Raw genomic sequence first — 22,960 nt, 5'->3', positions numbered from 1 at the left:
AACATTATGAAAGCAATTCAGAAAATAAATGAACACATATCTTTAAAATATAGAAATATTTGGGGTACTCTACAATGCCCAGTTAATTGCTATAAATATTTTTTTCCCCTCAGGTATATGTGGATACTATAGAAATCAATAGGATTTGTTTACTTTCTGTTATAAAATTTTTTTCTCATATGTGAAAAATTAAAACCTATTCTTCAACCTTTAGAAAAGAAAATGAATCTCTTCACTATAATTAATACAGCATGAAAATAGGGTATCTGTTTATTTTCCCACATTTTGAGTATGTTTTTTATATGAAATACATGGTCAGATAATCAATTTCAGAGATATTTTTTAGGAGAACAGGTGACTGAAAACCAAGTTCTCTTTTCAGGCCAGCCACAAAACTTGAATTGATAAAGTACACTTTGTATGACTTAGCATGTACGTAGATCATAGAGCAGGCTCATGTTTGAGCCAGCCAGCCTAAACATCTTTCTGTGGGTCAGGTCAGCAATCTGTGGCCCATGGGCTGAATGTGGCTTGTGGCCTATTTGTGTACAGCCTTGAGGCTAAGAATGGTTTTTACATTTTTTAAAGGGTTGTAAACAAAATAAAAACAGAGAATATGTGACAAAGAACCATCTATAGTCTACAAAGCCTAAAGTATTTACGATCTGGCCCTTTAGGGAAAAAGTCTGCAGACCCTTCATTTATATTAATGTTGTACAGAATTCAAGCAGTGCAATTACAAGTCCAAGATAATGTTCATTTATTCCCATCCAGAACATAGTAACATTCTGAAAAGGTGGCTTCTGACGTCATCTGTCAATTTCTTTTCAATTTTTTCTTCATTTTCAACATCATTAAAGTTCATCCTACAATAATAATGTAAGAGTGATTGAATTCCTTTCTCTTTCAACATCTAATGTTAAAAAGAAGTTAAAAATAATAAACTGACCTAAGTTTTACCTGACCTAAGTTTTACCTTTTCAAAAATAATTACTCAATATTCTTATTTAATAGATCAGATGAAGTATACCTCACCTGTTGTAACAGTGGAAAAAGGGTATCTCACAATTCTCACTTGCCCATGGCAGATAATACCAATTATAACTTTACCACACTTTCAAAGTCATATTTTGATGTGCTCTATAACTTAATTTCAGTTAGCATATTCTACTTTATGACTAATGTTTTCGATTTCAAATGTTTCACTTGAGATAAGTCACAATTTTAAAAATAAAACATCTTGAGAAAACGAACATAGCCAAAATATCAGAAAAACATTTTTGTTCACTGAAACAAAAAAAATAAAGTTTCATAACTATCTCTTTTCTATCTTTTAGGTTTGGATAAAACATAGTTCTTGAGGTAGCTTGTAAAGCTTCCTATACCAGGGTCTGTAGTTCTAATATGGATCTATAAAGCTAGACATCTCTAGCCCTCTTCAGAGGCTGTGCTGTTCTTTCGTCTTTTCACCTTATAGGGAAAGAATCCAAGAAATTAAATTCCATTCAGAAAGCACTCTAGCATTTGTGAAAACTCTCTGGTCTGTTTCTAAATATGTCCTAGAATGATACTGATTTAAAAAAGGAAAACATGAATAGCCCTCTGAAGAATAGCAGGAAAGAGGCTGCAATGCTTCTTGATAATTCAAGGGTGGGGGGCAAGATGAATACAGGTTTTAATACATCCTGACTATACCAAGAACAAAAGAAAACTTGCTCTCCAAAGTGTTATGAGGCTCAAATCAATGCTTTTACATTTGAACAAATTTTAATAACTTATGACCATAGTCACTATTTTTCTGTTAAATGGTTTTACTTGTCCTAATTTCTAAGCATTTAAGTGTCCAGAGGCTAAATTTGTCATATTTTCCAAAGAAGAAATTTCTAACTACTTACTAATTTTTGAAGCTTCATTTTACTGTTTATTGATACATATACTATATAGTAAGAATAAATTCAAATACTGTTTGCCAGAGTCAGTTCTAGATTTAGTCCTTACCTTATTTCTCTTTCCATGATTTTGGAGGTTTTCCAATTTTTCATATATTAAGGTAGTAATCTCTTTTGCATCTCTGGAATCTATTTCCTCTCCCCAAGTATTTCTCTACAATTGAAAACATTCTTCTTATAACCTTTTAAGTATCTAATCAAAACATGACATTTCCATCTAAGAAACTTGATTAACTATTCCTTGAAGTTCCAAGTGTTTAAAACTTCAATTTCTTCAAGGAAATGCTGCTGCAAAAGCAGTTAACCAATAATTTACCTGAAATAAATACTAACAATACTTTTATGGAAACGTAAATTAATACCTTGATTAAAATGCATTGCTAACTCCAAATGCCTCAAAACGTCTAAATTGTTTAAGATGTCCCCAGAGGACTCAAAACATTCTAATCTAAAGTCACTGGCATAGACAAAACCTTGACCAACTACAACAGTGCAAAGCAATGTATATTTCCTGGTTCTCGTCTACCTACAGCAGGAAGGTGGCTAAAAAGCAGGAGAGAAGACAGGTCAATACATCCAGGCCCGCTTATTTTGGATCTGGAGCCACCTGTTTCCTTCTTCCTGGTGGGAACTCCAAACTGTATGCTAGGATTTTGTTTCTGTGTATAGCTGCTCACCTGGTTTGAATTTCTCACTTCAATCACCATTCTGCTTTGGCCTTCTCTGCTGGACTTCTGGATTCTACCCCTGCCTTTCTGTTTGGACAGGGATATTTTGGGTCCTAATCTTATCCTCTGGACACATGGTAACATCATGTTTTCAAACAGCTCCCTGTATGGCCTGGTTAATTCTGTGACTGATACTTCCCTAACATCATTCTACCTGAATAAGACGCCTATATATGTCACCTAATTCTCAAGTGTTCTGGGAACTGGGAAGCTAGTGATTCCAAAGGAATTAAGATTCAGGCTCTGGTATAAAGCTCCTTTACTATCACTGAGTTCTGCTTACCCCAGACTGTTCTTAAGACAGAGATAGCTTCCTCATAAACCAAAATCCTTCACTGAAAAATCTAGATGTCTGACAAATCTACATTTCTGAAATTCATCATCTAATTTCTTTAGCTCTATTTCAAAATGTATTATAATCACAAGTAAATAACACAAGATCTTAATCTGATATTCTTAAAAAGTATCTATTAAAACATTTAAAATGATTCATTTCAATGTTTTACAAGAAAACATGAATGCATGGCAGATATTTATTTTTATCACAGTTCTATTGTCAAAAATGTCTTATTTTACTTGGGAAGACAGCAAAGGTCATAAGTCCTTTCAGTTAGCAATTATACTGGCTGAAAGATATACGCTTTTGTATCAATGACCATAGAGACGCACTGGTAAATGCCAAATTTTCTTGTTAAAAAAAAAAAAAAAGCATATTGTCAGTGGCCCAAAAAAGAAATTATGAATGAACCATGGAACCCTAACTTTTATTTTATAGTCTAAACCATTAATAAGTATTCCTCAAGGTAAATGCTCAGGTACTAAGGCTATTTTGTAAGTATTATGACAGTATTCTCTTAATTTTCTCTTTCTTTCCTAGAAAAACTAATTATAAAGATAATATATGTTAATTCTATAAAAGTAGGAAATACAAAACTTCACAGAAAATAATTACCTTGAATTATACCACCCACAGAAAACTACTATTAGTATTTTGGTGTGTCTATTTAGTAGTTCCCTATTCAGGAGTATAAAAATTTTAAGGCAATGGAGATCATATCAACTGTGAGGCAGAAAAATCTTTTAAAATCACTTGGTGTGTATGTGAAAAGAAGCTTGTTTCAGTGACATGCAGTGAAATTAAAAATGACAAAGGGAAAGAAACTAGAAAACGTTACCTGCTAAAGGAAAGGCATGCAGAAGAAGGCATGTACATACCTTTGCCCTTTCATAGGGATAAAATTTAACAGTTGGATAGGCTCTGATACCAGCTTTCTGGCAGGTTTGAGCATAAGCTTGACAGTCTACTTTTCCAGCTTTCACTTTTCCTTTAATCATCTAAAAAGAGAAAAATATGCTTTGCTATTCTCTTTGGCATATACTATTCTGGCAACCACAAAGCAATATGATACTAAAAATTTTAAATATATATAAATCTAAGGATTTGTTACTTAAAAAAAAAAGTAGTTTTAATCATTTCCATTCAAACAAGATTGCTTCCAAATTCTTACTATCTCTGAACTCTTATTTACCTAGCACAGCCCCGCCAATAGCAAATAAACTCTCCTTTGCCTTATCAAGAAAATTGAGAAGCTTTATCCTGAACTCTTCTTCGCCATCCTCCTGTTACCCACTATGTGTCTGTCACACCACAAACATCTCAGATTCTGTCCTCCACCTCCCTCAGATCTCTGGTCTCATCTGCTGAGGCAGCACTCTTCCTCCTGTGGAAGGCTGACTATGTCTATATTCTCTGGTCCCTCTCTCTCGGAACTCTTTCTCACTCTTCAGTATATACACATATGACCAAAATGAATTCCTTCCTTAATTGCACTGGTTCCTCTAGTTACCACCCTGCTTCTTGCTTTCTCTTTTTGAGCAGTTTATTCTTTGACCACTTCCTCATCATCTACTTATTATCAACACATTTTAGCTAGCTTCTGTTCTTACCGCTCCCTTCACTGAAACCACGAGAAGTTCACCAATAACTTCTATTTGGCCAAACTGAATGGACAATTTTCAGTCTTCTTAATGGGTATCTGTCACTACTGACCACACCTTTCTTTCCTCTTTTCTTTCCTGGCTTATCACTATTCTCTTGGCTACTCTACTTCTCTGGCTCTTCTTCCTCATTTCTAGCATGGGGACCTCCTCCTACACCCGCCCCTCAAATTAAAATGTCCAATCACAGATCCATCTCTCATCAACAATTTTTTTCACTGTGAAAACTCTCCCAGGGAGATTTTATATACCTATATGCTGCTGAACCCTATTATTCCCCTTGATTTCAGTCAACTATGTACTGGCCTGTTTCACTTAAATAAGCACCTTAAACATAACATTTCTAAAATGAATCCTTTTGCATTAACCCACTACTCCTTCTGTCCAACGATTCACTCAGTTCAGGCCAGAAACTAGGGCCATCCTAGACTCCTTTTTCTACTGTACTTATCACAGACAAATACTAAATCCCAGTCATTCTTATATCTCTCTCACACTTATTCCATTCTTTCTATCACCACAGCCATAATCCTGGTTCAGGTTATCACCTCTCACTTCAGGACAATTAAAATATCTTTGCTACCTCTAATTTTGTCCCCAAGTCTGGGGTACTCAACAGGTGGACTAACTTGTGCTAGGGCACCAGCAAAAATGCATCCAGAAGCATGTATGTGTGCGCGTGCACACACACACACACACACACACACACACACACACACTCATAGTGAAGGTCAGAAAAATCTAGTTGACTTGTACTTTAGGTTACAGAAGGACACCATATTGTTTTTGGTGCTCTGATCTTTCTCTGATCTTGATGGCTCATGTTCAGTCCATCCAATGTGATCCTTCTAAAATATAAAATGGATCCTGACACATCCAACAGTTCTCTTCCAATGCTTATATAGAATACATTCTGAACAGTATGAAAACAGTAAGGAAGAGTGTACAATGTGAGTAGTGTAGGCAAGCAGACCAAGCCATCTCCTTCTTGCCGGCTCAGTTTTTGCCACTCCCCTTCTGTCTTTATCTTCTGGTAATCCTGGACCAACAGTGGAGAAGCCTTAACATGCTCCACTGTCTTGTGTCCCTGTATCTTTGCAAATTCTGTCTTCTGTGTTTACAGTACTCTCTAGCCAACCCTTTCAAAGTTCCACACTCCTAGTCATGTTGTAATTCTCATGTCAAATACTAACTTTTCTGTCCTCCTGGCATGACTCTGACCTTCTTCCTCCCATACTCTTGTTTCACTCTAATTTCACTATAGTAATGATCCTCTTGATTTATATATATTAATTTGCATTTTATATTCCCACTAGATTAAAATCTTGTTAAAGACATGGAATTTTTGTCTTTCCATTTTTTTAGCCCTAATATTTGGCATAATGCTACTTGGTGCTTAGGATTTGCTGAATGACCTTTTTAATAATTTTCTGCTATATGCAAGATGTTGTTGCTGCATTACAAAATATATAATTAAGTTTTTAAGGGATAAGGGAATAAAACATTTTTGTTAGACTTATTGGAGAAAAAGGAAGCGTAAGAGGAAAAGAAGATATAAGTAGAAAAAAATGAATAACCTCTTATTTCAAAGACCAGTCAATAACTAAAACAATGTTTTACGGCTCCATAGGGCTTTTGAAATCCTTTTGCTAAAAAATTCCCCTGGCTTGCGATGTTCAGGTTTTGTTTTAGACTGGTGGAACTGGTACTGACTTTCTCATTCTAATGAATATTTCATAGCCAAAGGCAAAGTTCCTTGAGTATAGAGGTGAGGAAGCTATCAGTCTGGATGAGGCCACTAACTGGACTGTTATGACAGAAACACCAAAACAGACTGCATTTAGTTTAATTTTATAAGCGTTTACTGAGTTAAGACAGAGGGGATATACAGATAGATAAGACATGTATCTTGCCCTCACAAAGCTCATAGTTTTATAGAGGAGAAAGATATCTTAATATATAGTTAACATGCATTGTATAAGCACACTGATGGAGTACCTGATATCCAGGTGACACTGCTTAAGTGGGAAGGTTAGAGAATACATAATGCCATTAGAGCTGGGTTTTGTACGATAGGGAGAAAAAAAATCTAGATGACCAAGGTAAGGAAAAGGCATTTTAGAGAGGAAACAGCATGTACATAAGGGTACTTGTTCAGAGAACCTGGAGTACTTTGTAGTGCCTGGAGTCTAAGGTGTGAGGTCAGGGAGAGAGATAAAGCTGAAGAGGTCAGAAGGGTCACATCAGAGATTTGTAGTCAAGGATGCAGGTCAAGTAATGTGGTTAACCGGAAGCCAGAGAAGGCGATATTTCAGAAAGATCATCAGGGTGGAAGTGAAGAAGGTAGACTGGCAATATGAGACTTGTTAAGAGGCACATATGATTGAGTCTAGATGAGAGATGATGAAGGCTTGAACAAAAGGCTAGCAGAGATGATAGGAGAGGACAGATTTGAAGGGCATTTAGGAGATAGAACTGATAGGATCTAGTGACTGCCTGGATGGCAGCAGAGTAATGGTGATGGGAAGAAAATAAGGAACAAGCAGAAGTGAGGTTTCTGGCTATTTTGGTTAAGAAGACAATGTCAACCAAGATAAGGATGTTAGCTAAAAGCTTTAACAAAGAAGGAAGAAATCTACTGCAAAGATTATAATCACAGAAATGGAACAGAGTTTTTTAAATTCAAGGAAACTTTTTTTTTTTTTTTTTTGCGGTACGCGGGCCTCTCACTGTTGTGGCCTCTCCCGCTGCGGAGCACAGGCTCCGGACGCGCAGGCTCAGCGGCCATGGCTCACGGGCCCAGCCGCTCCGCGGCATGTGGGATCTTCCCGGACTGGGGCACGAACCCGTGTCCCCTGCATCGGCAGGCGGACTCTCAACCACTGCGCCACCAGGGAAGCCCCAAGGAAACTTTTAAGAAATATAATTATATTTACTATGTCTTATCTACTTATTAAAACATGCCAGTGACCACAACCTATTTAAGTAGATAGACATGACTGACTTACCCTGGCCAAGAGCTCAAACTCTGGAGCAAAGTTTTGGCAAGGTCCACACCAAGGAGCATAGAAATCAACCACCCAATGGTTTTTCCCTTGTAAAACTTTTTCATTGAAAGTCTGAGGCGTTAGATCTATAGATGCTTGAGGTAAAAATCTGTGACAAGGGATGAAAATTACTTTTCATTATACAAAACCAAAGCAAACATCTAAAATAGAATATTGCAAATCTTTCTAAGTTAAATGACTTCAAAGAATGACAATGTAATAATGTAATAAAGAACAACCTTATCTTGGTAAATTATAATTCTTTACTAAGTACTTTAAAATGCTAGAACCTTAAACAACTCAGTAAATTTAGCTACAGACATGAGAGGAAGGTAAATAGCATTGAATATAATTTATACAATGATACATATTTTAATTACTCACCCTAGACCCCAGATTCTTAGGGAATAAGCATCCCTATTCCAACCATTGTAACTACTGAAAGAAGAAAAAATACATAAGTTGTAGACAGTTATTTTCTATTACTGGACATGTTCAGAAAACAATCTCTTTGTAGCAATTTAAAAGATAAGTTTAGTTGACTGACTTCATCTAGCATCTCTGTTCTCAGATATACCTAGCTGCAAATACTGCTTACATGGCTTTCCAAATATATTTTTCTCTAGTCTCGATGTCTTTTTGTACTGTGGACAGACCTGAATGTTTAGCCGCCTGCTGGACATTTCCTATAGATCTGTGGTAATGGCAAAACTCAAAATCTCCAAGGCTTTACTTTCTGAACCTTTATTCCAGTTATTACTGTCTATCAAATTCCTACCCACTTTTTAAGACCCATGAGGACTAGTGGAAATAATGTGAGCAAAAACCCGCTGGTAGAATACCTGAAACCAAATAGGGGCTTAACAAGTGTTCTTCCTCTCCTCATTTTCTTTACAAGATTGTCAGCTTCATGATCAGTGGGACTATTCAATTCACTTTTCATCTTGTAAATTTCTCCTTAGCACACTATCTTAAACATGGTGGGCTCCCAAAAATACTGGTGGTTTAACTTTTATTTAGTTAGGATAACTTTAAAATTTTAACTGTATAAATAAATGATTATATAAACATCTTCAAATTTTAGAGAACACTTACTGATATTGATAAGCTTTATTTGATTTTGGGGGAAAAAATCTTATCTCAGGGTATCTCCGAACATTTTCTTGGGAACAAAAAGAATGATATTGTTGGCAGTTTATACTGCCCACATTGATCAGTCCAGTTAATGTCTATAAAAGAAAAAAAAGAGATCAAAGTAATTAGAATAAAATTACTATAACTATTTTATATATGTTTACAATAGAGAAATAGTCACTGTGAGATGATTATTATATTATTTATCAGTGATTTTCACCAAAAAAAAATGGGTAAGGGCTTAAAACATAACAGAACATTTATAGTAATGCACTGGAAATCTAATTTTGTAGTCAAGAACTTATTACAATTATTGCAGATTAAATAATTGATTTTGTTCATCTATGACATGGGGAAAATTGTGTGGTTATAAAATTCAAAGTGTTAGAAACCAAGAACTAATGAAGTTCTTTGCAATGGTATTTCAAAGAGTTACTTTTTCAAATGCAGCCATGGGTCACAGCATACTGAGTCACGCCCAAATTTAAAAATTTTATTGAAAAGGGCAGAAAATTGTATTATTATGAATTTAAGATACTAAATAATTTTAACTCTTAGGTTTATTATTTATCTTAGAAATAAATACAAAATAGTAATTCCATTTTCCATTCTGGTATTTAAATAATTTGTTCCTGATCCTTCATGATTTATACCACTCTGTAGGAAATTTAAAAATCTGTTTCATTGATCAAGGCCATTTTTTTCTTACTTTTTTTTTTTTTTTTTTTTTTTTGCGGTACGCGGGCCTCTCACCGCTGAGGCCTCTCCCGTTGCGGAGCACAGGCTCCGGACGCGCAGGCTCAGCGGCCATGGCCCACGGGCCCAGCCGCTCCGCGGCATGTGGGATCTTCCCGGACCGGGGCACGAACCCGCGTCCCCTGCATCGGCAGGCGGACCCTCAACCACTGCGCCACCAGGGAAGCCCTTTTTCTTACTTTAAAGTCTCACAATATTGTGAAGAAACTGTATCTTTAAGCAGTAAAAATGACGAAGTAGAAAAAATGTTAATAGGAAATAAAGGAGATCTGTGTGTTTGATGCTAGCAGAAATTTGGTCAAATATACACCAAGTGACATAGAAAAAAGGGTAATTATTCTATACTATTCATATACCAGACAGAAGCAGAGTTGAAATCTAATTGGTATATAAAAAGTGATCAGAACTTTTATTAAGTGATAATCTAGAGGCGGGTTCACTCATCTCAGTTTCAAAATAATTGTTAAATAAACATTCTTAGTAAATGTTAAGATTTACAATAAACTATTTTACTACACCCGGGCCATTCTTTTCCATTCTGGCATTAAGACTTGACACGGATGACACCATGGAGAATAGAAATCAACCATCCAGACTTCGTCATGTTTTCTTTGTTTAACTAGTTCATTGAAAGTGGTGGGTGTCAAGGAGATCACTGAAGGATTCATAAGATCCTAAAGAGAATACAGCGTTCATTGTAACAGATATAAAAAGGAGTAGTTCATATATTCTTGGCAAATTGTTGGTATATGTCATTTAGAAAGGTTCCTGTTTCTGAATAATCAAAAGATACATTAGGATATATAAAGAGAATCTATCGTGAATTATTTTAAAAAGAAATGATCCTTTATTTTTTAAGTTTGGATTTTGCCCATCAGTCTTATTAAATCAAGGTATATTTTATACATCACTAAAATCATCTTAGGTAGAGAAAACAGGCAACTTTAATTAAGGTTAGAGGTAGATGAGGCAAGAGTTCCAAGAGCTGCCCAGATGTCTACACAGGCCATATAGTTCTTTTTGGAACCAATAATTGGTTTGGAAATGACCCTTTAATTATTTACGGAAAGCCTACTATTCTATTTTTCTGACATTCCGACGAGATACTGCACAACCTCAGATCACTTGCTCCAAATACTGTTTTAACAGAGCTTCAGTCTATCATGATTGGGTAATACTAATAAAGATGTTCGCTTCCCTGGGGAAACAATTAAAAACAACACAAAACAAAAAACTATTACTTTGGAGGAGGAGGGAGAGATGAGCAGGACAGAAAGTAGAATGGTCACTGCACAGATAATAAGCTAGAATTGTTCATTTCTTTCTTAGGAGTTCCCCTGTAACTATTTTAGTCAATTAAGACTATTAGTGAGAAAAAAGGAGATGTTGTAGATGTAGGTAGAGCACTTCTGGGCTAATAACACAGGAGGCTCGGCATAAGCTGCCTGGGCTTGAAGAAGCCCTCCATTGGCAGTTGGGTAAGACTGTCCTTAGCCACATATTTCTTGGAATTATACAAGAATGGGGCTCACTGCTATCTCATCTATATAGGAATGAAAAGGAATAATCTGTGGTAATTCTACCTGAGAAAACAGGGAAAGGGGGTGACAAGGCTTTATGTAAAAATTACAATTTCATCTGTTAATAAATGTCCATAAGTACAAAGCACTATACTAGGTAACAAACAAAACATATACTTGCTATAAACTCTGAAAATAAGTCTATAATATTTAAAAGAGTAGAAAATTTAACAAATTAATGTTGTCAGAAAATGTTTTGGCATAAAAAGAACAAATCCTATTATTAAACATTATCAAATATTCATACAAAGTGTAAACATACATGGAAGGATTTTATAGCCACAGGCTATAACTTAAAATACCTCTACGAACTCCAAGATCTGTTCTGCAGAGTGATGTCCTTCATATTCATGAATGTTGGACTGGTTGAATACCACTGTTGTTGGATAAGCCTGAATGTTATACTGTTAGGAATGAGAATACAAATTAAACAAAGATTTTATACACTTTACCCAATTGTTTCAAATTCATAACCAGATTGCCTTTATTTAAGTAACAACAAGAAGATTTTTAAAACTCATTGCTAAACTGCTGGTGACTGAAAAATTTTAGCCTGGCCTGATTTAGCAAAGGAAATAGATTTATTGTTGTACTCCTCAGTATTTGATCCTTATTTATAGTTACTCCATTAGCCATAAAATCCACAGGCACTGAAACACTGAGAAGTCCTCTTCTGCCCTCCTGAACCAAGGTGATGAGGATGTAAAGAGCAGACTAATCTCTAGCTTTTTTTTTTTTAATACCATAATAAACACTCCAATTTGTTTAGAAGTAGAAGAAAAATCAAGGAAATAAAAATAGCAAGAATAAGGAAATAAATTAATAATTCATGTGTATAGAACCATATTTTAGGTTAAAGAATTATGAATCATGCCCTAAAAATGAGGTCACTTTTTATTCTTTGCTCAATTCAGCTTTTATGGTAAAAAATACTATAATTTCCTCCTCAGAATTAGTATGAACACTAATCCAGAATGCACTTCTCTGAAGTTTTTCTTCTTATTTATTTTTTTTAAAAAGTTATAAAGAGATCCCTATCTGTGGATTTGCTGTAGCTGAACTTTGCATCCTCAAAGTTGAAAAGCACTCATTAGCAAATTGGAATCTTTGACTAGGATTCAAAAATAATTTTACAAAAAACAATGGAAACATTTATCACACTTTCGTAAATGAGCACAAATAACCCATTAGATGAACAAAACAGTAATTTTATCTAACATTTGACAAGTCCTTATTATGTGCTGAGCACCTTTTTAGCACTGACATGTGGAGTTTCTCATCTGTTCCTCACAACAATTCTATTCAGAAGCTAAAATTACTAAGTCAACTTTATAGATGAGGAAACTGAGGTACTGAGAGGCTAAGTGACTTGGTCAAGTTAACCAATTAGTGAGTAGTGAATCCTGACCTGTATTCCAGGTGAATTTGATGCAATAGTTTTAAATCTTTAAACTTTGCTTAATTATCTATAGGATATTTAAAAGTTGAGATTAAAAGTAGAAAAACTACAGGAATTCAAATTAATTAGTTTATCACAATATTTTATCTTTGCTTAGTACCTTTTTTTTTTTTTTTTTTTATGCGTTACGCGGGCCTCTCACTGTTGTGGCCTCTCCCGTTGCGGAGGACAGGCTCCGGACGCGCAGGCTCAGCGGCCATGGCTCACGGGCCCAGCCGCTCCGTGGCATGTGGGATCTTCCCAGACCGGGGCATGAACCCATGTCCCCTGCATCGGCAGGCGGACTCTCAACCACTGCGCCACCAGGGAAGCCCCGCTTAGTACCTTTTTAAAGTCACATACAAGGCCTTCAAAACCAAAGAAAGGCCTTATTTATTTCATTTTTTAAACTTATTTTAATGAAATTTCAAACATAATGAAAAGAGAATAACAAACACTCACATATACCTCTGCTACATTTAAAGATGATTAACTTTTCTGCCATTCTGGCAGACTGTTGAAAGTTCTTTCTTGATCCCATTTCCTTTCCTCCCTGACACCAGGAAAGAGCATGTATCCAATCCATTGATGTTTTAGACTTTGGCTACATGCATATGTATCCCTAAGCAGAATATTGTAATGTTTCAGCACTTATAAATAAACTTTCTGTAATTTCATCATACTCTATACTATTCTGCAACCTGCTTTTTTCATTACATTCTTGAGATTTACCCATGCTGGTAAAGACAGATCTAGTTTTAAGTCCTCTATGGTTATTCCACTCTGTGACTGGATAATTTATTTATTCATGTAATTGCTATTGTCAGCTAAATTAAAAAAAAAATTTGATGGACGGGGTGTATGACTATTGCTATAATTTGTACTTTCTTGATGACTAGTGAAGTCGAACATTTTCCATATTTATTGAATTTCCTCCTTTACAAAATTTCTGTACACTTTTCTCATTTTTCTTCTATTTAAAAAAAATTGATTTGTAGTCTTTAAATATTCTGGACAGTAAGGTTTTGTCAGTTATGTGTGCTGCAAATATTTCCTCACTCTGTTGTTTGCTTTGACTTTATAATGTCTCTTTCTCTGGCAATAGTTTTAAACACTTAATGTAGCCAAATTCATTCCCATTCATAATTTTTATCCTTAGTGTATGTGTGCCTACACAGGCATGCATGTCTGTGTGGAATGAAATTATTCCTCACACAGATGCATAAAGATTTCACCCTACATTTACTTCTATTATGTTCTTAAAACATTCTTTTTTTTAAAAAATTGAGGTATAGTTTACAATATTTAGTTTCAGTTGTACAGCAAAATGATTCGGTTTTATATATATATATTTCAGATTATTTTCCACTAGAGCTTATTACAAAATATTGAATATAATTCCCTGTGCTATACAGTAAGTCTTTGTTGCTTATCTGTTTTATGTATAGTAGTGTGTATCTGTTAATCCCATACCCCTATCTGTCCCCCTCACAAGCTTTGGTTAACGGTAAGTTTCTGTGAGCCTGTTTCTGTTTTGTGTATATACATATTCGTATTTTTTAGATTCTACATGTAGGTGATTTCACATAATATTTGGCTTTCTCTGTCTGACTGACCTCACTAAGTATAATACTCTCTAGGTCCATCCATGTTGCTGAAAATGGCAATATTTCATTCTATTTAATGGCTGAGTAATATTACACACACACACACACACACACACACACACACACACACACATCTTCTTAAGCCAACTGTCTGTTGATGGGCACTTGGGTTGTTTCCATGTCTTGGCTATTGTAAATAGTGCTGCTATGAACACCAGGGTGCACATATCTCCTCAAATTAGTTTTTGCTTTTACCGGATATAGATCCAGGAGTGGGATTGCTGGATCATATGACAGCTCTATTTTTAGTTTTTTAAGGAAACTTCATACTGTTTTCCATAGTGGCTGCACCAATTTATATTCTCACCAACAGTGTACGAGGGTTTCCTTTTCTCTACACCCTCTCTAGCATTTATTATTGTTTGTAGACTTTTTGATGATGGCCATTCTGACTGGTATGAGGTGATACCTCATTATGGTTTTAATTTCTCTAATAGTGAGTTGAGCATCTTTTCATATGCCTGTTGGCCATCTGTATATCTCCATCATAATAATTACTGAAAATCATCAGATATCCAGTGTTCAGGTTCCCCAATTATCTCTGTTGTATTTTCTGGAGTTAGTTTATTTGAACTGCATTCAAACAAGGCCTAGACACTGCATTTGAATGATATGTCTTGTAAGTCTTTTTCATCTCTTTTTTCCTTCTTTCAATGTATATATCCAATAAACTGGTGTTTGTCCTGTAAAGTTCTCTACATGCTGGGACTTGAAGATTGTATGTACCTGGTGTCACCTGACATGTTCCTCTGTCATTGGATTTCCTATACACTGGTATCTGGAGGCTTGATTTAGGTTTTTTCTTCCCCAAGGATATTTTATAATTTCTAGTTCTTCCTAAACTGAAGAGTATTTATTAACCTAAGAAAATATTTTGTATGTAAACAAAAGTTAAGCTTGTTTAATTTCTATTAACTACACTTAAAAGACAAAGAGTAAAAACTATAGACCAAAAGGTAATATTAAGTTAAAAAAAATCTTAAATAATTGAAAAATCGAATAATCATGTATTTTATCAAGTCAACTAAATATTTTTCTGAGTTTCATAAATAAGACCCTGTCTACATTGAACCACGTATTATCTATTTACATTTAGTCCAATCATAATTTTATATCATTTTGTTGAAGTTATTTCTTTAAATACTTTGTTACTACTCTAAATGTTAGATGTACATTTGAAAGTTATTTTATTGCTTTAACATTAGGCTGCCAAAACATTTTACAAAAATATTAATTAGAATAAATTTTTTGTACTTTGCCTTACCATGTTACAGAGTCCCTCGTGAACTGTACAATCTAATGTACCAAACTTAAGCTGACCGTAAAGATGCTTTGATGCTTTTCGTAACTCTGGCAATAAAGCTCGACATGGTGGACACCACTATGAAAGAAAAAATATTCATAAGCACTGAGCCAAATGAAACAAAAAAACACCATTTTTACAACAAGCAAATTCTAAGTAAGACAAACCGTACTTAGTTACAAATCTTATGCATTTATATTCTCAATCCTTGGAGGGGAGGGGCAAGTATATCAGCCTTTCCTAGAAGTAATATGTGGCAGTGGCCAAACTGAGTAACATGATTCTAATATGCATGGTTCAAGGTGACCCAGAAAATGTTTTTTTGCTGCGACAAGAGAAAATGACAATATCGAGATTTGACAGATAAACATAACTTACAGGGGCAAAAAAATCAACTAGCCATGGTTCTTTGTCATTGGCAGGAAAATTTTGAGGTCCCAGTGTGGTAACATGAGAATTAACACTTTCTTTGGCAAAGGCAAGTATATCATAAAGAATCTTCTTTCCTTTGAAACAGAGAAAGAAAAAAATTAAAATCTACATTCTGTCTTTTTATCCATAGAAACATTTCAAAGATTTTGTACTTGAAATATTAAAGGAAGATAAACTTATTAACAAATTGATTTTGTTGAGGTTTTAGTGTTATGTATACTATATACACATAGGTTTGCTCTGCCAGGAGAAACCTTTCCTTTACTCTGTTTCTTAGAGGATCAGATAAAATGTCAAGATCTCTGAAAAGTTCCTTCATCCTCAGAGGCAGAATAATTTCCTTGCAGTGTTGAGTTCTTTTTGCTTACCTGAACTACTGTTACAGCCTCTTAAATCTGTTTCTTCAACCTAGACTTCTCTTATGAATTCAAAACCTGTATTACCAACTGCCCAGTGGAAATATTTACTGGTGTCATATAAACATTTTAAACAAAATATATCCAAATTGATGTTGAGCTATTTTCCCCTAAACTTGCTCCTTTTCTCACCTTCCCTACCTTGGCAATGGCATAATCATCCACTAGGTGCCTAAATAAGATTTCCCGGAGTTATTCTTGCCTTCTTTCTTTGTATCATAGCTCCATCTCCTACCATCTCCAACCCCAATTTAGGCTACTGCCTAAATTTAGTCTGACCTACTGAAATAACCAAGCTGGTCTTTCTGTTCTGCCTTCCTTAACTAATTCATTTTCTACATTGCTACCACAGGCAAGTTACAAAAACATTCATCTGATCATGTTGTCCTCTTGCTTAAAGACCTCTGCCTAAAGAATATACTCCTTAGGGCTTCCCCGGTGGCGCAGTGGTTGAGAGTCCGCCTGCTGATGCAGGGGACATGGGTTCGTGCCCCAGTCCGGGAAGATCCCACATGCTGCGGAGCAGCTAGGCCCGTGAGCCATGGCCGCTGAGTCTGCGCGTCCGGAGCCTGTGCTCTGCAACAGGAGAGGCCACAACAGTGAGAGGCCCGAGTACCGCAAAAAAAAAAAAAAATACACTCCTTTGCTTGGCAAATAATAGCTTTCTTAGGACCAGCACATAGTCCATTTTCCCATGTGCCCTCTGATTCATTCACTTGATAGTCAATATTAAGTCAAACACCTTTTATGTGTCAGGTCCTGTTTTAAATGCCATAGTGCATGCAAAATTAAAAAAAATACAGACCTTCTCCTTAAGGAGTTCACAGGCCAGTAGGAGAAAGAGAGATTTTCATAAATATTTAGAGTGAAAAATGACACCACATTCTCCTGCTTTTTTCTCACCCTTTAGCTGCTGCTGCTTGAATTGCTTCATGAATTCTATCTTTGACAAGTGACCCATAGGGCCCTGATTTTGTCTCTCTATGCACTTTTGACAAGCTCATACTCACCCAAGGCTTCAATTACCATTGATATGATGATCATTTGTACCTACAGCTTTAGCCCAAACTCTTCTCCTAAGGACCAGGCCTATATTCAACTGTGAACTGGGGGTGTCTACTCCATGGCACCTCCTCCCCCAGGGTTCTCTTCCTCACGGAATGGTGCAATCAGTCACTCAGCTGCCAATTCACCAAGTCAGAAGCTTGGGTTTCCTTTTCTTATTCCTCTACATCTAAAATCTAAACACAATCATTGGGGCTTCCCTGGTGGCACAGTGGTTGAGAATCCGCCTCCCAATGCAGGGGACACAGGTTCAATCGCTGGTCCAGGAAGATCCCACATGCTGTGGAGCAACTAAGCCTGTGCGCCACAACTACTGAGCCTGTGCTCTAGAGCCCGTGAGCCACAACTACTGAAGCCTGCACGCCCTAGGTCCGGTGCTCCACAACAAGAGAAGCCACTGTAATGAGAAGCCCACGCACTGCAATGAAGAGTAGTCCCCGCTCACCGCAACTAGAGAGAGATTGCACACAGCAACAAAGACCCAATGCAGCCCAAAAAAAAAAAAAAAAACACACCCCCCCACAAAACCAAAAAACCCCCCAAAACCCCCACAATCATCAAGTTATACTGGTTTTGTATTCTTGGTATTTAAAAACACTGTCCACTTCTTTTCATCCACATTACCACTATTTAGATAAGGTAGCCATCTCCTCTTACATAAATGACTGCATCAGACTTCTACCTGCTCTCCTTTTGTCCAATTTTTGTTTCTATCCATTCTAGGCAGCCAGTCGCCTTTCTAAAATGTAGAACTAGTTGAATCATATCTCTGCTTAAATCCATGAACCCCTCTGCTTTGCCTCCAGGATAGAGTCCAAATTACTTTACCTGACAGAGGGAACACATAATTTGGACCCCTGGTGCCCTCTCAAGCCTCAAGTCTCATTCCTTTCCACACTCAACATTCCAGTTATCCTGAAATTCTTGCTTTCTAAGAATGAATGAGGTACCCTTTTATTTCAGAGTCCATGAATACATTTGCCGGTTCCTGGGGTTGGAATGTGTTTAACACCTCTTTATTTGTATAACCATTACTTCTACTTTAGATCTCAATGAAGAGCTTGCTTTCTCTAACCTCAGAAAATTATTCCATCTATATGTTCTGCCTAAGTGCAACCCATACTTCTCTCTTATGGTAGTCAGTCTCCAAGATAGCCCCCAATGATCCCTACCTCAGGTACTCATACCATTGCTGTACCGGGGTTGGTGGATGTGACCAATAGGATATGGTGGATGTGACGGTTTATATTATCTGAGATCAGATTATCATTGCTTGTGTGTGTGTGTATGTGTCTCTCTCTCTGATAAGTCATTCTGAGAGAAGTGAGTAGCCATACAGAGAGGCCCACCTGGTAAGGAACTGAGGCCTCCTGACTATGCCATGAGTCAGCTTGGAACCAAATCTGCCAGCCTCAGTCTAACCTTCAGGTGGCTGTAGTCCTTACCCACCCTGACTGCAACCTCATGAGAAAACCTGAGCCAGAACCACTCAGCTAAGCTGGTCTCAGAATCCTGAACACCAAAAACTGTGTGAGTTAATAAATGTTTGTTGTTTTAAGCTGCTAAGTTTTGGGGTAATTTATTACTCAGAAATAGATAATACTCCTCACTTCAGACATTTTAAAAGTTGACCATCTACTTGTCTGTTTTCTCTACTAGTTCATAATGTTCATAAAAAACACCTATTTAAATCCAATACTCAACACCTATTTAAATCCAAAGAAATAATACAAGTTACACTATAAAGTTAGTGACAAAATACAAAAGGAAGTACTTGGTTATTCATGGTATATTACAGGGAGAAAATGCTTTATGCAAAGTTTTGAAGGGTGACTTGGAATTTGCTAAATATTTTGAGGGGCAGGAAGAAATGATTACAGTGCAGGAGCAAGAAAAAAGTCCTGTGTAAAGGCATAGGAGTGAAAACATATTTTCAGTGATCTACAAGTAGCGGAGCTAAGATTATTTGGAGGGGCAGAGGTGGGAGATGAGGCTGGAAAAACAGGCAGAGGCAGAGAGTGAATGTACCCTATTAATTTAACAACTATTTACTGAGCTACTACGCACCAGCATCCTAGGTGCTGGAAATACAGTGGTGAGCAAGACAAAGTCATTGCTCCTATGCTAAGGAATCTGAAGTTTATTCTAAAAGAGATCAGGAGATTCAAGGCAAAAAAGTGACATGTGAATGTTCTAGGTATTCTAGGGTAATAAATCTGCAGATAAAACAAGTAATTAATTGTAAAGAGAAAATGCTATGAGACAATTATATTGGAGAATATTAAAGAAGATGAAGGAGATGATGGACCTGAAATAAGGCAGTGAGGGGGAATCTGAGAAATATTTCAGAGGAACAGAACTCCATTATTAAAACTTGGTGGCATAGTTTCGCGTGGCTATAAGCATAGGCTTTGGAGTCAGACACATTTGGATACAAAATCTACCTTGACCAATTACTGGTTGTCATGGGCAAGTTACTTTATCTTTCTGAGCCTCAGTTTTCTCCCTTGCTGGGTTGTTGTGAAGATAAAGATGGATATGCATAATATGCAAATTCTTTTAGAAAAACATCTCATTTATAAAAAGTACTGAATAAACAGTAGTTACTGTTAAGTTTATCTTGTCAAGTCTTTGCTCACAGAATTCCTTCAGTTTACAGGGCCTCACTTGTTTTTCTCTTATTTGCTTTGGGAAATTGAGTATTCAAATGTCATTTTAATTCAAAGATCACCTCCTGACCTATACTATGCAAAAGTCTCTTTATTTAATCTTATAATTTATACATAATGACTATTACAATGTTTTTCATATTTTCTTATAAATCTCCCTCCTCTCACCCACCACTACATGATATTTTAAGCTTCTTGAGAGCAGAGTCCATGTCTTATAATTTTGCATTCCTAACACCTAAAAGAGTGCTTGTCATGTAACAGGCATAGTTATCAATACCTGTTATTTACTAACTGTGTTATAGTCAGTAGTTTATGTCTCTCTTTTGCTACATTTGACCTTTTTTAGGACAGGGCCGATGATGTATTCCAAACCCTAGGAATTGGAACTGTACTTTCATGATGCAGGGCTAAAGTCCCAAACAAGGTGAAATGCAGAAATATAAATTCAAGAGAGATAACAAAGCAGTTAATGGAGATGTCTGGTCATCTAGTGTTTGAAAAATCCAAAACAATGTCTAGAAATTGCCCCTAATGATTGAGATGCTACATTTGGCATACTGAAATGGAAACTAGGTGTTTCTTATTTTTGTCAACAAGACAAACCCTGAAATTCCTTACTAGCCTGACAAGTCATCAGAGCTCTTATTGAAACAGTGATCAAAATATTGGGGAGAAAAAAGGGATTTATTTTAAACAGTAAAGAAGATAAAACAACTATATTTAATTCAAAATCTCTTTCCCCACAAGGAACAAATTTACTAATAAGTGAGAACAAAGTTATTTTTCATAATCACGTCCATATAAAACAAGGTTAAAAAGTAGAATTAAGAATTACTATTTGAAAATTGAGAAATTTTTATCACTTTTTCCCTTCTTACCATGATGAATTTCAAATTCCTTAGTTCCTTGTCCTTTAAATACTGCTAGACATGGCTGAAAAACATAGAGATTACTACAGATGTCTGGTGCAGAGGAACAGTCAAACTTGCCAACCTAAAGTATAAAGAGAAGGTTTAATCCGTTGAAAATAAAATCTTACCCATTCAGTTAAATATTCATAAGGATAATCCAAAAATGACATTGCATAACAACACAGCTTCTAAACAGAAGTTAATGGACCATGAAAGTAAGAGACAGAACTAATTAATTTACATTTAACACTGAAACTAAATTTAGTTATAAAAAAAAATGCCTCCTAGAGATTTCAAAAATCTGAGAGGAAATTTCCAAGAAAATATTATTGTTTAAGAAACCACCCTTCTAAAAATGTAGAGAATATTTATATAATAGTGGGGTGGGGGAAAGAGAGAATGTCTTAAGAGAGACCCTACAAGCAGAAACAATAAAGAAAAAGGTTCACATTTTCATACGATATGGGAAAAAAACCCAGTGGGCAAATGATAAACCAAATATTTGTAGCATTTAAGACAAAGGATCTATTAAGAAATAAAAATATGAACATCCTATCAGGAGAAAGAAAATGGGCCAGAGACATACATGGAAAATAAAGTAGAAAGCAATTAATGAAAATGAGTATTATTAACAAATCACTTTTGGCCTATCAGGACAGTGCTAATTATAAAGAATGATAATACCAGGGCTGGCACTGGTATAGAGAAATGGTCACTTATATGCTATCAGTAAGAATATAAACTGATATAAACTTCCTGGAAGACTCTGGTAATGAGGATAAAAAATTTTGAAGAAAATATATAACCTTGGTTCAAAAAATTCCTCATACTGCATTTTTGCAGTATATCTTTTTGATATAAAAATGGAAACAAAGTCACCAGTAAAAGAGGATTTGTCAAACAATCATGGTGTAACCATACAGTGAAATACTGCTTGGTCTTTAGGACGATGACTGATACATTTACATATACACACACACATATACATTACACTGGTATGTGGAAAAATTTATATCACTAAATGGAAAATTTTACGAAAGAGAATTTAGTGAATCTAATTTGATTAAAAAGCATACATATAAATTTACATGTATGTCTATTACAATGGCCATTACAATATGCATATATGTGCACACACACACATATGCCCACACTTAAAAAGCTTGAAAGGTTATAACAGTAAATTCTTAGTAGGTTTATTAACAGTGGAGAAAATGTGGATAATTTTTAGGCATCTACTTTAATTCATTTTAGTGCTTATTTATATATGCTAATTTAAAATAATAAATATGAAATTACTTACATAAAGAAATAAGAATTTAAAAAAGGGAAAGATATCCTATTCTATAGTATGCATTCCAGAAAAACTATCATACAGATTTATCACATACCAACTACCCAAAAGAAATGAAGGTTAACCTTTTTCAGATATCATTTTAACTTTTAATACAAAAAAGAAAACACAACAGAAGAACAAAGGCATTTAGGGGTTTCTTAACCTAGAATTTCAAATAAACATTTTTATGTTATTTAAAACATAACTTTATGTACTAAATTAAGAAGAGAGCACGTAAGCAGAAGGCTAGGCAGAATACACTTTTCTTACTTGAATATGTTCATTTTTAAGTAGAGTTTTTAGCTTCTTCAACTCAGGATCATTTGAATTTTCATTTTTTCCAAAATGAAAAAATAAGAGCCACCGATGATGAGCCAAACGATCCTTAAAAGTGATTAAAGAAGAAAGTGATAAAGGAAAAGAAACATGAGAGATGGGAAATCCTAAGAGTTCTATCAATAATTTCTATTCCTTTGATTTAATTTTAACTATCCTACCCATTATTTCAAAACATTGTCTAAAATTCAG

The 22,960-nt window shown here is 35.5% G+C and overlaps 1 protein-coding gene across 1 annotated transcript in view; it reads right to left on the bottom strand.

The window, feature by feature from the left end:
- Positions 1-743: 743 nt before the first annotated feature.
- Positions 744-22,960, bottom strand: part of DNAJC10 (DnaJ heat shock protein family (Hsp40) member C10) — a 59,840-nt gene continuing 37,623 nt past the window's right edge. Inside the window, exons 13-24 of the mRNA XM_065880258.1 lie at positions 22,703-22,816; positions 21,064-21,178; positions 15,979-16,106; positions 15,562-15,678; positions 11,495-11,596; positions 10,131-10,286; positions 8,818-8,951; positions 8,107-8,160; positions 7,684-7,831; positions 3,893-4,012; positions 1,999-2,103; positions 744-866 (exon numbers count right to left, since the gene is read on the bottom strand). Of these exons, the coding sequence (XP_065736330.1) occupies positions 855-866; positions 1,999-2,103; positions 3,893-4,012; positions 7,684-7,831; positions 8,107-8,160; positions 8,818-8,951; positions 10,131-10,286; positions 11,495-11,596; positions 15,562-15,678; positions 15,979-16,106; positions 21,064-21,178; positions 22,703-22,816 (1,305 nt within the window). The 3' untranslated portion in view covers positions 744-854. The remainder of the gene's footprint in view (positions 867-1,998; positions 2,104-3,892; positions 4,013-7,683; positions 7,832-8,106; positions 8,161-8,817; positions 8,952-10,130; positions 10,287-11,494; positions 11,597-15,561; positions 15,679-15,978; positions 16,107-21,063; positions 21,179-22,702; positions 22,817-22,960) is intronic.

The sequence above is a fragment of the Phocoena phocoena genome, chromosome 7, assembly GCF_963924675.1.
Source record: "Phocoena phocoena chromosome 7, mPhoPho1.1, whole genome shotgun sequence".
NCBI classification, from domain to species: Eukaryota; Metazoa; Chordata; class Mammalia; order Artiodactyla; family Phocoenidae; genus Phocoena; species Phocoena phocoena.
Note: the sequence above shows the minus strand (reverse complement) of the source record. Positions and strands in the feature narration are given on the sequence as shown.